At 41.2% G+C, this 21,840-nt stretch overlaps 1 protein-coding gene across 7 annotated transcripts in view; it reads right to left on the bottom strand.

Annotated features, from left to right (window-relative positions):
* The window catches only part of PSD3 (pleckstrin and Sec7 domain containing 3), a 461,071-nt gene that overhangs the window by 29,669 nt on the left and 409,562 nt on the right, over positions 1-21,840 (bottom strand). For all 7 annotated transcript variants that reach the window (XR_013998104.1, XR_013998105.1, XM_081127019.1 and 4 more), the window contains 2 exons: positions 5,381-5,538; positions 2,682-2,826 (listed from right to left, as the gene is read on the bottom strand). Coding sequence is in view for 5 of the 7 variants with exons in the window: in XM_081127019.1 (XP_080983145.1) it covers positions 2,682-2,826; positions 5,381-5,538 (303 nt within the window). In the remaining 2 variants the exon portion in view is untranslated. The remainder of the gene's footprint in view (positions 1-2,681; positions 2,827-5,380; positions 5,539-21,840) is intronic.

Below are 21,840 nucleotides of genomic sequence, written 5' to 3'. Positions count from 1 at the left end.
ACTAATGTCGCTCCTTAACTTCTGCTCACCTTTTGCCCTGAATCTTTCATTGGAGTAACTCTGAGAAAGACCAATCTGTTGAAAAATAACTACTGGGAAATCTCTAGTGAAATTAATAGGAAACCCAACCTCTGACGGTATTTTTTTCCATCTAGTTGTTCAATTGTTTTTTCGCCTCTTACCTTAGGTAATGTGGTTCGTTGTTTATGTTAAAATGACGTTAAATATCCAGACTAAAGTGGGGAACTACATTTGCTTTGAGAGTCCACATTTTGGCTAGATGGAGAAGTCTGCCGATATATTCTCTGGTCATCAATAAGACGCAAAGCCTTCCTTTTTTCTTAGCGTAGTTACTGCCCTTGAAAACTAAGTGCCCTTCTGCCTTGTAAAGTGAGCTGGCTTAGTCGTCTCTGTTCCTACCAGTTTTCTCGGTGGCCTATGAGCTACATCACACCAGCAACGGCTTACATGGTGAGCATCCAATTCATGTTAATGATGATTACGAATTTATACACACAAAAGAACCTTTCCTGACGCCACGTCTCCCCTCTTCTTCCCGCCAGGCTGTTTTTAGAAACTTCTGGCAAGACTTACACACATTCCCTTCCCCCGCGCCCCTGCCACCTTTCCTTTCTTCCTTGAGGGAGGCTAACCTGGCTTCCCCTCCCATCGCCCCATCCTGCTCTCACCAAGGGACCCAATGACCCCCTCGCCACTTCACAGGATATGGTTTTATCCTAATTTTACTTGATTTTTCTCCCTTTTCTTGACACAACACTCCCTCTGTTTTTTTCTCAACTTAAGAAGTCAAAGTGTCTGTTTTGACCTGTGTCTGAGCACCAGGCACTACAACGTGGAGTCGGAAAGAGAAGAACCCAGGGAAGAAGCGACAGGAGGGAGACCAGGAGAGCGCGAGGTCCCAGAGGCCAGGTCAGACACCACGGTCCCCAGCTTCTCAAGCCCAGGTGACAGCCCTTATTCCGCCACTTCAATGAGCCATAGGGTGATCCATTCTATACCTGCCAGATCTCTCAAGTACGGCCACTTCCATCCAGCTCTTCCACAGCTGACTTAGTTATTTCCCTCTGCGTTACTGAAGTGCCTTTGAAATCAGCCTCTCTGCCCTGGCCAGGTAGCTCAGTTGGTCCATATGCCAAGGTTGTGGGTTTGATCCCCGATAAAGGCACATACAAGAATCAACCAATGAATGCATAAATAAGTGGAACACCAAATCGATGTCCTACCCCCTTCACTCTCTTTAAAATAAAAAAATAAAAAAAAAATTAAAAACATTTGACCTTTCTGCTTCTGGTAGTTCCCTTCTCTGACACTTCCTCCCTATTGGAACAAGAATGATTTTTAAAGCACACGTTTCCTCACGTTACTTTGCTGCTTTCACCCTGTTATCCCAAGGATGCTGGGGAACTAGTGAAGCATCCGAATCCCACTCGGGACACACAAAACCTTTCATCTGGCCTTTGATCCCTTCGAGGACCGTTTCTTGCCTTTTCTCAACACTCTGCACCAAATCACACTTGGTAACTTATGTGTGGTTCCTGCATCCCAGGGCTTTCTCCTCTGGGTCTTTTCGATCCTCTGCTGGATCATTCTCTCTCCCCCCCACACCTACCTGCTGCGCACCCTTTAAGCTTCATAATCGATATCACACGTCCGCCTCCACGTCCAAGGCCAGGAGAGATGTCCCTTTTTTATACCCCACTGCACTCTGGACTTACCCCTCCTGTGCCTCTAGTCCAGCTGAGTTACAAAGACTTGCCCGTTTGTATTTGCCAATCTCAGCACCTGGGTTTCATGTGCCTTTCTATCTCCAGAGCCTAAAACAGTCTCTGAAGTACAACAGGCACATAATACACACGCATCGAATAAACGTGTCATTGATAATTATGATATCAAATGTGTAGAGGAGCCAGTTAATATCAAGACCTGGCTGATGAAAGCCAGATGGAACTATTTCTATTATTGTACCAACAAGAAATTCACAGAAGACATCGAAGTTGATTCCCAAATCACTAACTAGGCAATGGCAATAGTTGGTGCAGCCAGGTTTAAAGTTTGGCAAACCTGGGTTGCGTGCAGTGTTCTCAGCGCAGAGTTTTGAGTAGGAGAGGGACGCGGTAACGTACGATCATTAGAGAGGTCAGTCTGAAAAGGGAGAGAAGCTACGGGAGGACATCCGGAACAGAGTTCTAGCACTTTGTCCTGGTTAGCTGGGCAAACCCACACAGCGCACTTAGCTCTGCCCAAGGGAACAGGGAATCCCTGGGAATACTGTTATAATACTTAGCATTCAAAACCAGCCTGGGATATGGGGAAACCTCAATTCAAACAACGGAGAGAATGTATAAAAAAAGCTGGTTTCCAAGCCAGGATGTCCAACATTAGCTAGTTCGTTGAAAAATATGAGCTGTAAGTACAAACCAAACCAAAAAGACCAGGCTTGTATGACTGATTGGGTAGTAAACTAATATAAATTTTAGAAACTAATTCCAAGTATGTGTCCTCGACTCAGTTGTATCAGCTTCCTAAGTGAAGTGTAAAACCCAGTATACTTCATTTTGACCCATTTAAACAATACGCCCTTCCAGGGCAAGGTCTCACCCCTGCCCCCCAAATATGGAGCAATATTCAGATACGAATGTTTCTAAGGTCGAAGCACTTACCTGAGACAGTTTTGTTGTAGTGGCAGGCAGAAGCGGGCGACTGAACTTCTTCTGAGACCCAATGGCTGCTGGAAATGGTGGTGCAGAAAACACAGCTGCAACGCAGTTGATTTTGTTTATCCACCCTTGCATTTCCTCTGGACTCCTAGGAGAAACAGATATACTTCCGTAGGGTACTTCTATATCTAAGTGCATCACACCGTGCCCATTCTCATTGCTCACTTAAAATGGCACATACGATCATTTATTCTTCTTGGTACAACTAATCCCTGACAAGACTTCATTGGAGATGAACATTTTCAACAGTAATCTCCATGGTAACAAAGGGTTCTGGAACCTAAGGTCATCGTAGTGTAAGGCTCTGCTCATCCCTCAAGGACAGAGGGGAAAAGAGCGAAATCACTTGATAATGAATATTTGTTTAACCCTGTTTTCTGTTTGATACTCGGCTAGGTAAAAAAATTAATTAAAAAACTAACTCATCTCTTCCAATCACATATTTGATTTTAAAATCCAACTGAGGGCTACATGGGTGGAGGGGATGTAAACGGGCACAGCCACTTTGGAAAGCAGTTTCTATGGTTTATTAAAAAGGTATCTATAAGTTATCTTACAACCCAGCAATTCGACTCCCAGGTACACACCCAAGAGAAATAAACACACAGAGGCACAGAAAGATTTGTACGTGAACACTCACAACGGCATTCTTTGTAAGAGTCTAAGAAAAAGCAATCCAAATGTCCGTCAACTAGTAAATCATTAAAAAAATGTGGTGTGTACATCCATGCAGTCGACACTACTCAGCAACAAAGGAATGGGTGCTGACACACGCCACAAGGTGGGCAAACCCCCAAAACTTAATGCTAAGTGAAAGAAGCCAGTCACAAAAGGCCACATACTGTATGATTCCATTGATAGGAAACATCCAGAAGAGGCGGGACTATAGAGACAGAAAGGAGATCAGTGATGTCGGGTTGGGGGTGAAAATAGTGAGTGACCAAAAAATGGGCACCCGGGGGATCTCTTTGGGGTGATGGAAGCATTCCAAAACTGAACTGTGGTGATGGTCGCACAATTCTGTAAATTTGCTAAAAAATCACTGAATTGCACAAATTAATTGTGAAGTTAAATGGTGCATATAACACATACATATGACGTTAAAAAAATCTACCCCAGAGGATGTGGAAATCATCTGACGCCATTATCTTATGTTAATTTATATATGTCACATATTTGCAAAGTCTACAACTGGCAGCAGTTAACAAATATTTGGGAATTCATAAATGAGTGGTGGGAATCGCCGTGATGCAGGACAGATGATCCATCATGTGTCTAATCGATAAACAGAAGAAGCTACAATGATTTCCTGTACCGATTACTCGGAGGGAAGCCTCACTAACCCGAGACCACGCGAGTGTCACCTCATCGCACTGTGCCCTCTGACCTGATTTTGCCGGCTCTGTTATTTCAATTGACTGATTTCAGCATCAATCCTATCTGAAGTAATTGGATCTCCTTAGTTATTATATCCTATATTTTAGATTTAAAATAAAATAATGTTGGGGAGTAGAAGAATTTGAAGGACTTTTATTACTAGTAGCTGTAATTGTATGCCTGGCTATGGTTCCCTTTGTGGTGTTAAAGCTGTCTTCTCCCCACACTACCAAAATCCTGTGTCACTTGGATTTCCTTCCAGGTTCCTCCTCACCGGATGTGGGCAATCTTAGACCCTTGCAAGTTCAACATCCACGGATCACTAGAGCACCTGTGCTTGCTGTTTCTTGTTTTGGGTCTCACACGGATTTGCTCAACAAGCATGCAGATATTTGTGTTTACTATCTGGACGCCAAATTTCAACTGCGGTGCCAAATGTGGCCCACTGGCCGTGTCGTGCTGAGAGTGATTCTGAAGTCGAGTTCAGGCTGATCACTAACATCTGCCACGAACACCGATGCTATGTGTGCTCCTATTAAAATTCCTGTTCTAGAGGCGCGGTTCTGAAACTCCAGTTTTTCTCTTCGCAAATCCAGGATCCTCCATGTGGAATGTGCCACTTCTAATCCAAAGGCCAGCGTGGAGCCCTTATTAAGCTGGCGAATCCATCCTAGTTCCTGGTCCACAATATGATTTTCTCTTTTTCTTCTAGTTTAATCAAGGATTGGAGCTCAGGAGAGGAGAGAGAAAGAGAGTGAATGGAAATCTACACTCATTATTCAACAGTTTCCATGTGCCAGGCACTGGGTGAGGTACTTTACATACTGTACCTCATTCGAGTCTCACAAGAGCCTGATGAGACACACCATATTATCCACACCAGTGACAAGCTGAGGTTCCAAGAGGCTAAATGACATGCTAGGACAGAGCCGGGACATGGTAACTGGAACCCAAGTTTCTCTTACTCAAGGTGCGATAGGCCTTGCCTACTAAAACCCTTGTGTTTTACTCATGAGGATCTGGAGTTCTAGAGATGGTAAGAGGCTAAAAGTCACAGGGTTACTTTGCAGCAAACAAAAAATTGGAAGCCGGGGTTTCTACCTCTTACTCTAGTTTTCTTAGGCAGCTAGCTGTCTCTTCAGTGTAACCAATGACTTTGACTCCAACTCAAAACACTTCCCCTGCAAACCCTGATTCTCTTTCTCGGTATAAAGCGGTGCTATGCAAACTAAGAAACAAGAAGACACCAAACCAACAAAACATACTGGGCTTGAAAGAGCAAGACCCTCCAGTCGGCGGTTTTCAGCTTCAGCACGTTCGGCTTTTTCTCGTAGTCCGTGGCCTTGGACGCCAGTGCGTGGTGCACACTCACTGCATTTTTCAAGTCCTCCTCAGACAGAGACTTTTCTGGCTTATATTCATCCTGGAGGCGGATACAAAAGAAACAAAGAGATCATGCTCAGATTTCCCATCTTTATAAAATGTAAAAATACAAGGAAAAGTTTTAGAACATTCATGGTGGTGTGTGAAAAAAGTGAAATGAATGGCGAGTAAAGACAACCCTTTGCTTCTTCGTAAATGTCGTAAGACATGCTGTTGTTTGAAAAGTGTGCCCGGAATGAGAAAATACACTTTATGTAAGGGGCATCTTGTAAAAAGCTGAAATATCATAATTCAGGGGAACAGCTAAAGAAGGCCAAAGATAACATATCTATCACAGACGTTCTGTAGTGATTTGAAGCGAAGCTAGGTACACATGAGTAGGGTGATGTGGTTTCAGGAATAAATGGACAAATACAAAAGCTCGCAGATACCCATCAACAGAACGGAAAACCAGGCCACTGTTTTCTTTGCTCTAAAGACTACATTTCCTGGCAATTTTCTTTTGAGGCTAATAGTAAAAGAAAAATGAGCAGTGAAATGAAATGATTTCTCTAGCTGTTCTCTGAAAGACAAGAGGAAAATCAATTTAATAATCAGGAGAAAGCTTAGCTGTATTATCATAAATTTGAAAAATGGGTAAAATTACATAAAAAGGAAGTGTCGTGTATAGATGCAGTTTTATCTTTGGGCATGATCTATATACACAATTTATAGAATTTATAAAGGTTATTTTATGTGGCTTCCCTCCAAATATAACTTTAAAAACCCAACCAGTAGAATAATACGAATTTAAAACAAATTTGATTCTATTATTATTATAATTATTATTGTTGTTGTTGATTTTATTCTATCTAGAAGTTTTCCTGGGTGGTGGTTATTATTATTATTATTATTGTTCTATCTAGTAATTTTCCTGGGTCCATCAGAATAAAAAAACCTCAAACCCAATGTAAATACAGTAAATATTACAAACTGTTATGAGATGTTTTCTAGTGTTTAAAGTCCTCTCTTCCCCCTTCCTGTATTTTATCAGATATGATGCTAAACCTACACTTCTGTAAAAAGCACACACATGAGCATGTACACAGACACACAGACACATACACACACATGTGCGTGCACCTCACTTTCTAATTAATAGTAAAGGCCTAAAGGAAGACATTGCCTATCACCACAGAATAGTTTTATAAATTTTCAAAAAATACAATTAGACTCTCCCGCACCTCCTCCTCTGCCCCACCCCCTCCACAAATGAAGCAATAATCCGGATGTACTATTGCCACCCTTTCAAACCGAGTCAGAAATAAACAGCAGCTGTTCATCCCTAATGATCGGCGTCAGCGACGGTGCCGAGACAAAGGTAGGACCGTCTGAAACACACAGTAAGTACCAACGGCAACATAAAGGTTGCCCACATTTATAAATACTAAAGGATGACATTTGTACTTTAAGATTGCAACGAGTCTGTTTTATTAAGCCTCGGAGATACACAGCTGCTCCTGACAACAACCATTCCTCCAGAGGTGTGATGAATAAAGGAGACAAAAGGAAATCTTCAAATAAGATACAATATATTTACACGTATCTGTTCCTCCAGAACTACCTGTAATGCATAAAGCTGCAATCTACTTATGTTTTGGGGGCTCCTCTTTTCTAAATGAGATGTTGATTAGTGACTTAGCATTCCGAAGACTCGCAAATCTCCCAGGGGGAGCTGTTTCGGAGCCGGAGCGCCTGCCGAGGCAGCCGGCCTGCGACATCCCCTGCAGCCCCAGGGTCACCTGTCACAACCCTGCGGAGCAGGCCGCCCACTCTCCTGACCCACTTGGTTCCAGACAGGAATCTGAGCGGGGATAAACGGCCAGGGTCACAGTCACCTGCACCGAATTGCTAGGCTACTTCCATTTCCAGACACACGGGTCTCCAACACACCTGACACTTGAGTTTGCACAGCGATCAGCCTAGAAATTTGTGTGCACCATTTCTGATGTGTGAGGTCCATGATTTGGGCTTTTATCTGAATTCCTTCTCATCAGCTTCTTTTGGTTAATTTTTCTTGTTTGAATTTAAGAGGATTACTTAGTTCTTTTGATTTTCATACTTTCATTAAGAAAACTTAAGGCTGTACTTTTTCTGCTCTGGGTGCAGGTTACACATAGTTTGAAAATGAAGAGTATGTTATTATTCTCCAGAGAGTTTGCAGTTTTATCTTTTGATTTCTTCTTTGATCTTAGTCAAGCCAAAGAATGTGTTTCTCAAATTTACAGCACCTAACGTTTCAGTTATCGTTATATATTTTTAATTTTATTGGCTTGTTACCAGAGAATGTGGTATATAAAACCAATTTTATTTCCTCAAAATTTGTTAAGAAGGTCCATTTGTTAGGGTTTTCCAACTACATCTTTGACTTTGTTAATGTTCCACAAACATACAAAGTAAGTGTATTCTTTGAGGAATGAGTATATATTTATATTTAAGTTTACTGATTCGATTCCTCCATTACATTATTTTTCCTCCACTTCATCCTATTGAGACGAGTATATTAATCTCTCTCTTCCACTTTATCATATTTGAAGTTTCCCTTGTATTTCTAATAATTTTGTCTTACATTTTAGTTGCTATGTTGTTTGTGTATTTAGGTTTATGACAGTTATCTTCCTTATAGCTATGTGCTATTTATTATTTTAAAATGTTCTTTATCTGGTTTAGTTACACAAGATGGAAACTTAAAAGGTTCTTTCCCCCACCCAAATGCTCTATTTCTCTACTGCCTTTCTACATCAACAAGATAAAACTTTTAAAAATGGTTTCGATTCCTTCCTGCCCCTTCCCATTAATTCTAAATTTTGCTGAAATGGTTTAGTGTGTTTTATTCTGCAGTCTTATTAAAATTATCTTGTATTATGTATTTTCTACTAGCAGAATCCTTATTTTGCACTTACATTACACATTAGATTTAACAGTGTCCATGTTTCATTGCTTCCCTACTTTCTATCTTTTCTCCATCCTGTGGTCCCCTTTTCTCATCCCTCTGTTATTTTCTCTTCTTTCAAGTATTTTTCTCAGGTGGGTGATATATACTCGAGTTCTTATTTTCAAACACCTTTCATTTTCTTCGACATGTATAGAGCTGGGTATAGAACTCCTGGTTGCATTCCCTTTCCACTCATTGGTCTGTAGATGCTGTTCTACTGTCTTCTACCTTCCAGTTTTACAAACGTCTAAAGCCAGTCTTTTCTTATATTTTCTGTATAGAGGTCCCATAGGGGTTTCTTTTTATCCTTAGAGTTCAGGAATTTTTGCTAGGCTATGCCTTAATATTCTCATTCACCCAGTCTGGAACTAAAAAATTTCCACCCCAATTCTCCCTTATATAATCACTCACTTAGGCTGCTAACTGCTGCTAAGAATAACCCAGTTGTGCAGACATGTGCCAACACAGATTTATGGTCTCCCGCTATGGTTGCACCCAGTGCCAACCTACAGTTCCTTTACCTGTCTATAATAATCTCTCTGTTCTCTTCTACCAAATGCTCACCATTTTTCTCAACGTCCCTAACTCACCACAACTGTGGTTAAGAACATCGGTGCCTGGAGTAAGAACTAGCTAGGTTCACATGATGACTGGTTTCGATAAAATACTTAATGTTCCCGTGACCTTAGACAGGTTAAACTCATTAAGCCTTGCTTTCTTGGATTAAGTAGTGATGGTACAGCTTCCTCAGAGTTATAGGATGAAATTAAGTGACATACTGTTTTTTTAAACTCAATGTTTCACAGCATATATTAAGCACTCAAATGCTAGGTGGAGTAATTTCTAATAAAAATTTCTTAGTAGCATATAGCTTGACCTCGTATTTCATAAGGTCAATCATGTAAATGTTAAACTTTCTGCTTATATAACCTATAAAAATCTGTATTTTGTGACCACACTTATCTTTTTTTCCTCCTAAAACAGAGAAATCCTGATCAAGGCTAATCCTGTGCTCTCAGATCGATCCCCATCAACCTTTCCTAGGACTTTATTTCACTGGTTATTATATTTCTCCTATATATACAGTGTCCCCCCAAAATGTATACACACTTTGAATAATTATAAAGGCAGTGTTTATTAAAATAATTTCATTTTTAAAATGTAATAAAACTCAGCCGTTAAAGTATGTATACATTTTTTGGGACACCATATATATATGTGTGTGTGTGTATATATATTTAATTCTCACTTGAGGATATGTTTTATTGATTTTTAGAGAGAAAGAGAGAGAGGAAGAGCGAGAGGGAGAGAGGGGGAGAGAGAAAAACACTGATTGGTTGCCCCCCCCCGTATATACCCCAAACCACCTGGCCAGGGCTATATTTCTTACATATGTATTTTTTATTGTTAAATATATTACAGATGTCCCCTTTTCCCCCATTGACCCCTTCCACCCCGAACCCACTCCCCGCCCCAGGCCTTCACCACGCTACTGTCTGTGTCCACGAGCTGTGCATTTATGCATATAAATTCTTTGGGTAATTTCTCCCCGCCCACCCCGCCTTCCCTCTATCATTCTCCACCTACTGGCTCCTTCCCTATAGCCTGTAAATAAACCCAGGTTCTCTCTTTGTAAGATACCAGTCCCTCCTGAAAACTGCTTTCTCCTCCAGTGCCACCTCTCTCTCTGCCTTTATACGTGATGAGTTAGCAGTCCACGTGAACCGTCTTTATACACTAATTTCCAGTTTACTCTCTAACCCACTGAGACCTGGAGTCCATGTCTACGCTTCTTTGAAACGGCTCTAGCGAGAAGATTACAGTGTCCTCCTAACTGCAAAACTCAATAGACTTTCTTCAGTTCTCATAGCACCCAAGCGAGTCAACAATATTCTTGAAGTTCTTCCTTGGCTTCTTGTTACAATACTCTCCTGGGTTCTCTCCTACCTCCTACCTCCTGACCATGACTTTGCTATCTCTGCTTTAGCCTGTCCTTCAGATGTTAGTTCTAACACTGCCCTTCATCCCTTCTCATTCTGTAAGTTCCCCCGGGATGACTACAACTACTGTTACTAAACTCCCACGTAGACCGTGATGTCTAACAAACTGCTACAGGTAAGACACACAAGATCGATGGTAGCTATTAACCCTGGATGACCTAGGCCTTCGCACTCGGAGCACATTCTCTCTGCTGACATTTTCATTTAAAACCAAGCTTAAAAGGTGATATTCTCCGACTTCTCTAATAGTGCGAAGTTTTAAAATGCAACATTTATTATAGCCCTAAGTAAAAGCTAACTACCTTGTCAATTTGGAAGAACGACACCATTGCTTTTAATAAGGCAGTTTCCTATACTCTGAGATACACTGCCAGCTTGCCTTACATTGGAAGAAAACGGAAGGCAAGATCTAGTCATTTAGAAGGAAGCCAAAGGCTAAGATTTTTAAGTTTAACAAGCTTCTTCTTTTCTAGTTGATTGTAATATCATCTTATCATTTTTAAAAAAAGGCAAAAACACCCCCAAAAAAAACCCCAAATAAAATATGTTGGAATTCTGAATTTCCACATGAAAATGAAACTCCAAATCCATTAAAAAAATGAGCAAAACCCAGGGTAGATTGGAAACATTAGGGCTGACAACTGCATAAAAAGAAATGACTTTACCCTACAGAGTTCATTCTTACATTTTTATTTTTCACTATTTAAGTAGAAGATAGTGTTAAATTGATAAAATTGGGAAGGAAGAAATAGGGATAAATTATTGTAATCAAACCATTTCAAAGCTAAGACTCTTGGCTGTGGAAACTAAATGTGACACAGAGAGCAAAATAAAAACAATCAAGAAATTTTCTATAAGAAAAGAAAATGCTCCATGACATCTAATTACCACCCATTCTCTCAAGCAAATAAATGGTGAAAACGATACCTGAAAGCATGCCACTCTCCTGTGTTCACCTCCAATCTACATCTTTTAATCTAGTGTGATTCATTGGACCAATCCACCAACCTAACAAGTGCCATGAGTGTGATTTCACAATGCTATTTATTTTAAATTCGTTTAAAGCATGAAATGAAAGGCTTCTCTCCCTAAAAAGCTTGTTAATGAAACCTCTTATGAAACTGAATCTAACTCATCAACACAAAAAACCATCTACACAGGCACAAATCATTGGCATCAGTCTGAAATGTGTACTCTTTGGTGAACATCAAGTCCAATTTGGAAAGTGACCAAGTCTCAATAGAAATTTGTCAACACCAATTAGGAACATGCTCTAAGTCTAGTTTTCAGAGTATTATTTACTTCATTAAATTGCTATACCTAATTAAAACACTTTGGAACAAAGTAGAAATGGTCTTGATTTGCAGTGAGAAATAAAGACAGGAGAGCTGAGAACACTTTCTTGCTTGAAAGCTGAGGCCACCTATAAAAATGTCAATAAAGTAAATGATCTTAGGCTGTCTATTAATTCCTGATTTTTAAAAAGGCATTAAACGCATTTTCATAATTTGATATTTTAAAAACATTTTTTTTAAAGTATTATTGGTGAGATAGCTTTCAAAAAATCATTCAGGTTTATTTTTCTTTCACAGAAAGCACTCTATTTCCGCAAATCTGAAAGCGAGGGGTAAATGAAGGCGTGTTATGCCCATCACTTAACTAATCACATATTTGAAAATAATTTATTTACAGAGTTTTAAACCTGAAGGGCCATTTCATCTACTTTTCTCACGTTACGTAAGCAATTTTAGAGTCAGAAAAACATGTCCTATATTACTGTACTAGCAAAGGATTAAAAATATTAAATTATTTGTTGGATCAACACGTGCAGGGTGCCGCCGTCCACGCAGCTCTGACGCGGGGGCACGGGAGGACTCCTGCAGGCACAGGGGACCTGAAGGACTTGGCCTGCCTTCTCGGGGACGCCCCGGCCTCAGAGTGGCACAGGACCTTTCCAGGATAAATCTGGTGAGTGAAGCAGGGAGTTGTGATTTATCTTTTTAATGACTACACAGCTGGCCGGGAGACAGTTCGAGCAGATAGTGATCAGCAGCCCTTCAGAAAGATGATAGGATTCCTGACTCAGTATCTGAAGAAAGTGAAGTCTTAAAGTTTTTAAACAGAAAACAAACCTCAGCACCCTCCCATACTCCTAACTGACACAGCGACCAGTGCTTGCTGGGGACAGGCTGCTCCCTGCCCTCCCCTCGGCTGCAGGATCCCCCCACATTCTGTTACAGGCTGCACCTGTCAATGTCACCGTGTTGATGTGCCTGTCCATCAGCCCCCCCCCCTCCCCCCCCCCAGTTCAGGGCCCTGTGAGGCCAAATTCATTCTAATTCATGTTTCCCTCTACAGCTTTGCCATGACTGGTGTGGGTGTGAGATTTACTGAAAGGGAGGGAGGAAGGGAGCCACAGAGGGAAAGCAAAGCGCTGCCGAGGGACCTGAGCAGCAAGCAGGAAGAGAGGCTTGGTCTCTGGACCCATGTCATATCTGAGTAACTCAGAAGAAGCCACAAAACACAGCATCATCCCCTCATGTGGGGACAAACAATTCTTTAGGAATAAACCAGTTTGCTGGGCAGCCCTTCAAACTGGAATTATGGTTTTAAAGAGAAACCTGCAGAGCAGAGCCCGTATGTCTTACACCCAGAGATGAGGTGTGTCTCCAGCTGCAATGTCTTCTTATACATGTATAGTTTTTATAATTATGATTATGTCTAAATATCCTTTACATAACAGTCACAGGCTGGACTGGGTCACCTGCCTACTTTATGACTAACGGAAACGTGGCTGTCATCATTAACGTCCTAAGAGAACACGGCTTCTAGGCCTAGTTAACTTTGTCTCAGGCATTTTCCGCTGTTGCAGAGAACGAGGGTCCATATGGCCTTTTCAAAGTGCGAAAGGGCACGGAGCTGGCAGTTTCACAAAGGAAATAAACAGGCCCTGAGCGTGTAGGAAAGCTGTTTTCTATCGGGGCCCAGGCCAGTGATCAGCCGGCTCCTGGCACTATGGCATTTGGCACAGCGGCCCCAGACTGGCCGCCATCCTCCCAGTCTGGGGGCCTTGAATCTCCAGTATCTTCCTCTGCCTTGCCCAGCTCACACTTGGAATGTCAACACTGCAAAAACAAAACAAAACAAAACCCTCTCTTCCCAATCAGACTTAACAAACAAACAACTTTATAGGCAGTTGGAACAAATCTCTCTGCCAAGTAATCGAAGAAATGAAGACACAATTTTGAATGGACAGAGTTCCCAGAATTCTGTGACAGCAAACTGAATTTTTAGGTAACAAATTGATTTTTTACTGTCGAAAGACACAGAAAAGGCAAATGAATTCAGGTCTGAATAGTTGTTTTCTAGGCTCTAGAGATAAAAGACATTAGAAGATTCTCAAGAACTGGGTCTGCAGAATAATACAACAATCAAGTAATTCACTGGCACGACGAACCTGCCACCCCACCCATTACTCTCTGCCATTCCATCAATCCCCTAACCATTTACTTTAAGGTAACATAGTTCAGTTTTGTTATAACCAGACCTGTAACAAGAATACCATCATAAAGTTTACAATAAAACTGTTTCAAGAAAAAGGCAGAGACCAGTGGGGTCAGACGCGAAGCCCAGGGTAGACACCGACAGAGCTTTCGAAGCCAAGTGACAGCAGACTCGACTATGCATTTGGGCAGCAGATGACTCACTCTCAGGTGATAAATAGATATGAAGTTACTATCTAGTGTCAACAATGATGAACCATCAGGACCAAGAGGAATTTAATCATTTTATTATCAATTCATAGCAATCTCAAAATTTTAAAGCACATGTGAAGTGTGTTATAATATTAAAATGTTAATATTAGACTTCTCTGCCACGAACACTTAATATACCAATACTACTACTTATCCATAGGGTAAACATTTCCTAGGCATGAGTCTGGGCTCAGGGGATGGCAGGTACTAGAACCAAATAAGGCCAGGAGTGCATTTTTAGCTGGAAGACAGACAAAACCACTCTATCATAAATGCCCTATTGTGCTCTGCCTAAGAGAGCTCTGGAAACTGGAATCAGTTATTCACACGGCTTTATTCCATTCGCCCTATGTTTTTTCCAGTCCTCACCAACACATTTGGTTTAAATCATGCCACTAACCATTCATTGCCTAAGACTGGCCTCCTCATGTACATTGTAAACCCAACTTGTTAAGGGTTTAATACCATGTTATTTCCCCCATAGCTCCCAACATGACCTTTCTGTACATGGTTCTGACCTCACTATTGCGATACTCTGTGGATTTACTGTTTGCTTGAAAGTCAAGGTAAACATGACTAAGTAACACAAGCAAGGGGGCCAGAAGGAGAAATGAGGTGGTCATGAGGAGTGCGTGTAACCTGCAGAAGCAAAACAAGAGCTTGGATAATGTCAGAAACCATCCAGGGGAAAGGAAGAAAGAAAAGGACCTGTTTCACCTGAGAGAGAAATCAATAACAGGGAAGAAAAGAGATTCAGTAGAAATGAGACAGACCCTGGGGATCTGTTATTTGCAAAAGTCACACAAAGGGGGGCAGCGGAAAAGGAGGAGTGGAGGGAAGATCCAAGTGGAAACTACAAGTGAAGCCTTCTGAAAAGTAGTTGTCTATGTTCTCTGCCTCGTTGTCTTTAACTCGCACTGCACCCCGGCTTCCACGCCCAACATTTCACTGCAGCTGCTTGATCAATGATATCCCTGTAGCTGAAATCACCAGGCACTTTCCAATTCCTATCTTACTTAACCTTTTTATAACATGCAACATTCTACCATCTCTTGACGTCTGCAGTGTCTGTCTGTCCTTCTGTCTTTCACTCTCTCTCTTTTCTTCCTGGCTCTGGTCACTCACTGTTCAGGCTCCCTCCAGCACATATGAAGTGTCTGTGCTTCACTGGTTCCCTCCTCCACTTCTCCTCACTCCACAAACTCTGAGTGACACCATCTACTCCCATGGCTGAAATTTGCAACTGTGTTTTGATGACTCTCCAGATCTGTATTTCTAGGCTCCCTCCTCAGATCCAGATCGGAATATTCATCTGTCTTCTAGGGCAGATCCATTAATTATTCTGCAGACACCTTGAACTCAACACTGCAAATCGAACTCTCCACTTAGACCATGTTCCCCCTCCCACTACCCCCCCATAGTTCAAGCTATCTGGTCTCTGTCTCTGATGGAATCTGCCTCTGGTCCATACTATAGCCAGGCCAATCTTTCTAAAATATAAATCTGATCATGTCCCACCCCATTAAAAACACGTTGGTAGCTCCATATTGCTCCAAGATAAAATCTCAACTTCTAACCATGGCTTTCAGGGCTTTTCATGATCTACCCAGGACCTCTTCACCCCACTGAACGGGCCCCTCCCTGAATGTGCCGAAATTCCGCCCATACAGGCACCTACATGATGTCTCCCTGCCTGAATCCTCTCTATGACTAGCTTCTATTTGTCCTTTCAGTGTAGGTTTAAATTTCGTTTTCTCCATGAATTCTTCCACGATCTTCCCTGCTTTTCCTGAGGCTCAGTGACGTGTCCTTCCAGGTGTGTTTCCACAGCACACCGCCCTCTTTGTAGCACATGTTAAATTGCACTGACGTGCTTTTTATCTGTCGATCTCTTTAGATGGAGCAAGCTCCTTTAGGGCCTGTATCCTGCTCACAATCAGACCTCCAGTGTGTATGAGTCCTAATCAAACACAGGCATTCATCACTGATTTGCTTCCTATTATGGCCCTCCATCAGAACAGTTGTTTGTTAGTCAAAGTTCAACCGAGAGTGGCTGCTTTGGGTCACTTTTAAGTGTCCATCTGGGAGTCAAGAAAGGCTGGAATCATGGCAGAACTTCAGTGTTCTAGCGAGACCTTCAAACAGGTGCTAGATCCTGTTATCTCTGTATTCCCACAGCTGGCATAGCCCCTGCCCATAGTATGCTAACGCCTTTGCCAAACTGAACTGAGTTAGTCTTGGGCTAGAGGAAAAGTGGGTTTTTTCTTATTACCCCAACCCAAATAAGAGAGAATCAACTAAAGGGGGAAGGAGAGAAGATGACGACTACTTTTTCTCAGCTATACTTGAATTCCAGGAGTGTTAATGTTGGCACTGAGAGCTAGAGGGCAGGGCAGTGGGCCATGCCTAGGGGCTGCCCAGCAGAGGACGATGCTGTCTGATCCTTTGGGTACCTGGGTGTGGGTGGGAGCAGCACACAACTCACACTTAGAAGAGTCTGAAACTCCTTCGGGGAGAAAACTGCTCCTTTGTAAAGGGGACAGTTTATGGCACTGTGACACCATCTCTTTAGTGTCCATGATATACTAGTTATGTCCATGATAGACTAGTTACTTGAAACCTAATTTTCATCCTGCTTCTACCACTTGCTATCCCCCATTCATCCTATAACCCAAACGTGAAACGCTGCCTTGCCGTTCTTTGAACGTGCCATAGTCTCTCAAATCTGCCATTTCCCCCGTCTGGCTAACTGCTTTTGATCACCTTGCCTGCCTGGCGAACCCCTGCTCAGCTCAAGATGTCTTCATCCCTCAGGAAGGGCTCTCTCACCTTAGCAAGCATGATTAGGGAGCGCCATTCTCTAAGACCTTTTCATTCCTCCGTTAATTTATCTCACTGTGTGATGCACGTTCAATTTACCTGTTTCTCCTCCTGTTTTGTGAGCTCTACGTGGGCAGGTGGGTCTTAGTCATCTTTGAAGGCCCAGCATTCAGCACAGTACTTGACATGTGATGACCTCTAACTGGTTATGGGAGGATGTGAACTCCAACCCATATTCCCTGAATCACCTTGCAACACAGCATGTATTACATCATATAACTTACTTTGTGTGTAGCATCTGCCATCGTGAGCTGACAGATTAGGACTCCAGCATGGTTAAGGAGCAGCCAGCAATGGGGCATCAGAAGCCCTTCGTAGGACACAACCTGTAGCGGTCCTGAGCCTCCCACACGCTCTACAACTCAGAGGTAATTCGAAGGCGAAGTCTGAATACCTACGGCCGCTGTGCCTGGCGAGCGGCTCAGGATCTCAAAGGTCCCTCTGAAGCAAAGTCTGTCTAGCAGCAGACAGCACCCTGATAACTTCACAAGTGCTTGGCTTGTCAGATGTATACATCTTCATATTTGTGCTGCCTTCTTGCTTTTTAAATTTTACAAATCAAGAGGAAACTGAACTTATATGCATGACCCATGGACACAGACAGTAGTGTGGCGATGGCCTGGGGCGGGGGGAAGTGTGGGGTAGAAGGGGTCAATGGGGAAAAAAGAGGACATCTGTAATACTTTCAACGTAAAGATAAATTAAAAAAAAATCAGAGTAGATATATCCATGCAAAACCCTGGCCTGCTATGATTAAGCTTTCACTGACTGATAAGCTAGTCTCTAGAATTTGTATGAATTTTCTGGGAACAGATATTGGTTGGTTACTATGATGAGATTTCAAGCACTTGTCACATTTTTTTCAACCTCTCCTTTTTCTTTACTTTTAACAGGCATTAACAACAACAGTAGAGGAGGCTGGAGAGAAAACATGGCTCCCCCTTTCATCCTCGGTAGATGGATACTCTGCAGCAAAGCCTGCATTCTTAATTGATTCAAAGGACATCTCAACCTGATGTGGCCACAGCTCTCCTTCGCACTCTCCTACACAAATGTATCATTTCCTTTGCGTCCTATGTTTCACTTTATAAAAGAATTTCACCCAACTCTCCCCAAATCCACATGTGCCACACTCCAGAGGTACCATAACTAGGGAGATGCAATCTAATTTTGGAGCTCTAATCCAAACTGATGTTGAAGCTTCAAAGTTTACATTCTTTTGTCCATATTTAGTTCGTTCTCCTCTCTATCTGGATGAGTCCAGCTCAATTCAGTTTTCTTCCTGAGAGAGAGGACAATGCGACAGGAAAAGTTCACCGGTGACTCGGAAACAGCATCTCTCTTTGCATCACTTCTGTCAAACGTTGAGTGCAACAGTGTTTTTCTCTCTTCCCAGGCTCACCCTGGGATGGAGTGGGTGGAACTCCTGTGGATAGGTATTCAATGAAATGGCTTTGCCAAGGACAGCCATACCCCTCATGGAGATTTTAGAGAAAATGAAAAAGTAAGGCAGAAGAATAGGATTTATGCTGGGGAAACAGCTGTGATATGTGAAATTTAATTTCAAAGGGTTGTTCCCTGCAGAGACAAAGCTAGCTGAAAGGACTAATATGGCCCCAGCATGTACACACACAAGCTGCTTTGGAGGAGGCCAGAGCAGCTGACTTATACATTAGAAGCTGTGTTGATTCCACAGGGAAATAAAGACCATACAGGATGTCTGGTCACCCAAAAGCATGGATATCTCCTAATAACAACAACCATCTACATTTCTCAATTGTTTTGTCCCTCAAAGTAATGTGTGCATTTTAGTAGGATGCCACAGGTTTTTTTGTTGTTTTTGTTTTGGTAACCTTTGGGTTTCACCTAACTCCATATCTTTCTCTGCAAAGGTTATTTACCCACAAAGAGAGCTCTGGTCCGAGGTGAAGCATCCCATTGTCTCATATTCCTTACCTAATCTACTCCAAAAGGAATTTTTAAAAAAGGGTTTGTGTTAGATATGGTCCTTCCCAGTTTAAACATCTGAAAAAAGTTCCAATAGGGAAAGAGAACAAAAGAGAATTATAAAAGTGCTCCTTACAAAGCTGCTCTGGTAATATGCAAAATGTTGATATAGGATATAATATAGTGCAGTCAAGGTCCTTTAAAATGTTGATCTGGGTGCACTCCTAAGAACTGCTGAATTAAAAAAAATAATTCCTTCAGTTTTATTTATAGGGAATTAATGTTTAAAAATGGAATCAAATATATTTCCCCCAATAGGTATACTTCCATTCCAAAGCAGTTTATTATCTCAGTGGTCCGAGTTGCGGATGCCATCTGATTCAGTATTACAGATGTCACCTCTAAGGGAAGGACTCCCAGAAATACAAGTGTGGAAAGGCAATACAGAAATGTGTAAAGTGTGTCAGGGCATGTGTGTGTGCATGGAAAACAAAAAGCTCAAAAATGAATGAGACCTTTTTCTTTTCTATCCAAATATTAGTAATTAGTGTGGTGAGGATAGGCTGTGGTGAGACAGATACTGTCATAAACTGCTACTGGGAATGAAAGACCTTGTTCAACCTATCCAGAAGTAATTTATAAATATGTCTTGATACAGGCACTTCTCGTTTTATTGTGCTTCACTTTACTGCGCTTCCAGGATATTGTGTTTTCACAAATTGAAGGTTTGTGGCAACCTGCATACAGCAAGTCTTTTGGTGCCATTTTCCAACAGCATTTGCTCACTGCTTGTCTGTGTCACATGTTGGTAATTCTCACAATATTTCAGACTTTTTCATTATTATTGTATTAGTTATGGTGACCTGCAATCAGTGATCTTTGGTGTTATCTGGGCAAAATCCACCACCAGCAAAAAGATTACAACTCACCAAAGGCTCAGACGATGGTCAGCATTTTTTAGCAATAAAGTATTTTTTAAAGGTGTATATATTAACTTTTTTAGACATAATGCCATTTTACACTTAATAGACGGTAGTATAGTGTAAAAATAACATTTATATGATTTGGGAAATCAAAAAGTTTGTGTGATTTGCTTTATCACAATATTTGCTCTTTGCAGTGGTGTGGAACCAACTGGTAACATCTCCGAGGTATTCCTATAATTTTAAACATTCCCTATCCTTTCCCTGTGATCCATGGCACTACCAGTACTCTACCTTCAGGAAATAAACAGATACATGCACAAATACACACACACACACACACACACACATATAAAATTATTTAAACTATGAAAAACTAAGTGGGAATGTTTAAAAATGGGAAAAAGATAAAATTATTGTACGTTTATTCAATGGAAAATATTGTAAGTAATTAAAGTGAATGCTTTCATAAACCCTATTAAAAAAAGAGGAAACAAAAATGAAACCATATGACTTATTATTTCATAGTCACCAGATACCAGATTGACCAAAAAATATGCTTCTATAAATTTTTTAATTTAAAAATGTTTATGATAATAAGCAGAGTAAAAAGAAAAGGGTGCCAAAACTATATCATAGTTCAAGTAGATTTTAAAATCTTTTCCTAAGAGTGATATTAGCAACACGGAAGAATAGGAAGTTAAATTTGTGTTCCCCCACAGAAACACCAATTTAACAATGATATACAGATCAAAATACCTCTATGAGAATGCTAGAATGCAGCTAAGAATTTGCAGTACTTCTGGTGAGCAAAAACCCAAGGACAGCTGTATTGAAATGGGTAAAGAACAAAGACTGGGAGAAGGTGTATAAACGAATGCTTCTCTCTTGGGAGGGAGAAAGAGGAATAGAGTGTGTGTGTGGCATTCTGGCTCACCAGAGGGCTGCCCAAGAGAAATGGTATCTGTCTCGCCTGACTTGGGGCATTGATGGGGATCGGGGATACTCTGGATGCCTAGACTGCAACTCAGAACAAGGGAGGATGGCTTGCTGCTGCAGAACCAAAACCTCCCCAAATCTAGGGAAGGATATACCACATACAGATCTAAGAAGCCCAACAGTCTCAAATTAAGATAAAGCCAAAGATATCCACACCAAGACACATTATAGTCAAATTATCTAAAGTCAAGGATGAAGAGAGAATTTTAAAAGCAGCAAGAGAAGAGTGGTTTGTCATATACAAGGGAATCCCTTAAGGCTACCTATCACAGGACTTCTCAGCAGAAATCTTGCAGGTCAGGAGAGAGTAGAATGATATATTCAGAATGCTGGGGTAAAAAAATAAAACCCTACAAACCAAAAGCAGTATACCCAGCAAACTGGTCTTTTAAATATGAAGGAGAGATCAAGATTTTCCCAAATAAGCAAGAACTGATGGGAGTTTGTCACTGCTAGACCTGCCTTACAAGAACTGTAATGAAACAAAACATGAATATGAAATGAAAGGAAATGAAACAATAAGAAAGTATATAAGATATATCTCACTGTTAAAGGTAAATATATAGACAAATACAGAATAATAAAATACTCTACAAATCACTATTAATCCTAGTATAAATGCTAAAAGAGAAAAGTACCAAGAATAACTATAAACACCAAAATTTGTTAATGGGAATACAGAAAGAATTCTGACATCAATGATCATAAACTGTGTGTGTGAGGAAGAAATAAAAGTGTAGAGTGTCTGTATGTGAGTTAAATTTTGTTATCAGCTTAAAACAGACTGTCAGAACTATAATATGGTTTATGTAAATCTCATGGTAACCACAAAGAAAATCCCTATAGAAAATACACAAAAGGAAA

This window comes from Miniopterus schreibersii, assembly GCF_964146895.1.
Source record: "Miniopterus schreibersii genome assembly, chromosome: 2".
Classification (NCBI taxonomy): Eukaryota; Metazoa; Chordata; class Mammalia; order Chiroptera; family Miniopteridae; genus Miniopterus; species Miniopterus schreibersii.
The sequence above is the reverse complement of the archived record's forward strand: the minus strand, read 5'-3'. Positions and strand labels throughout refer to the sequence as shown.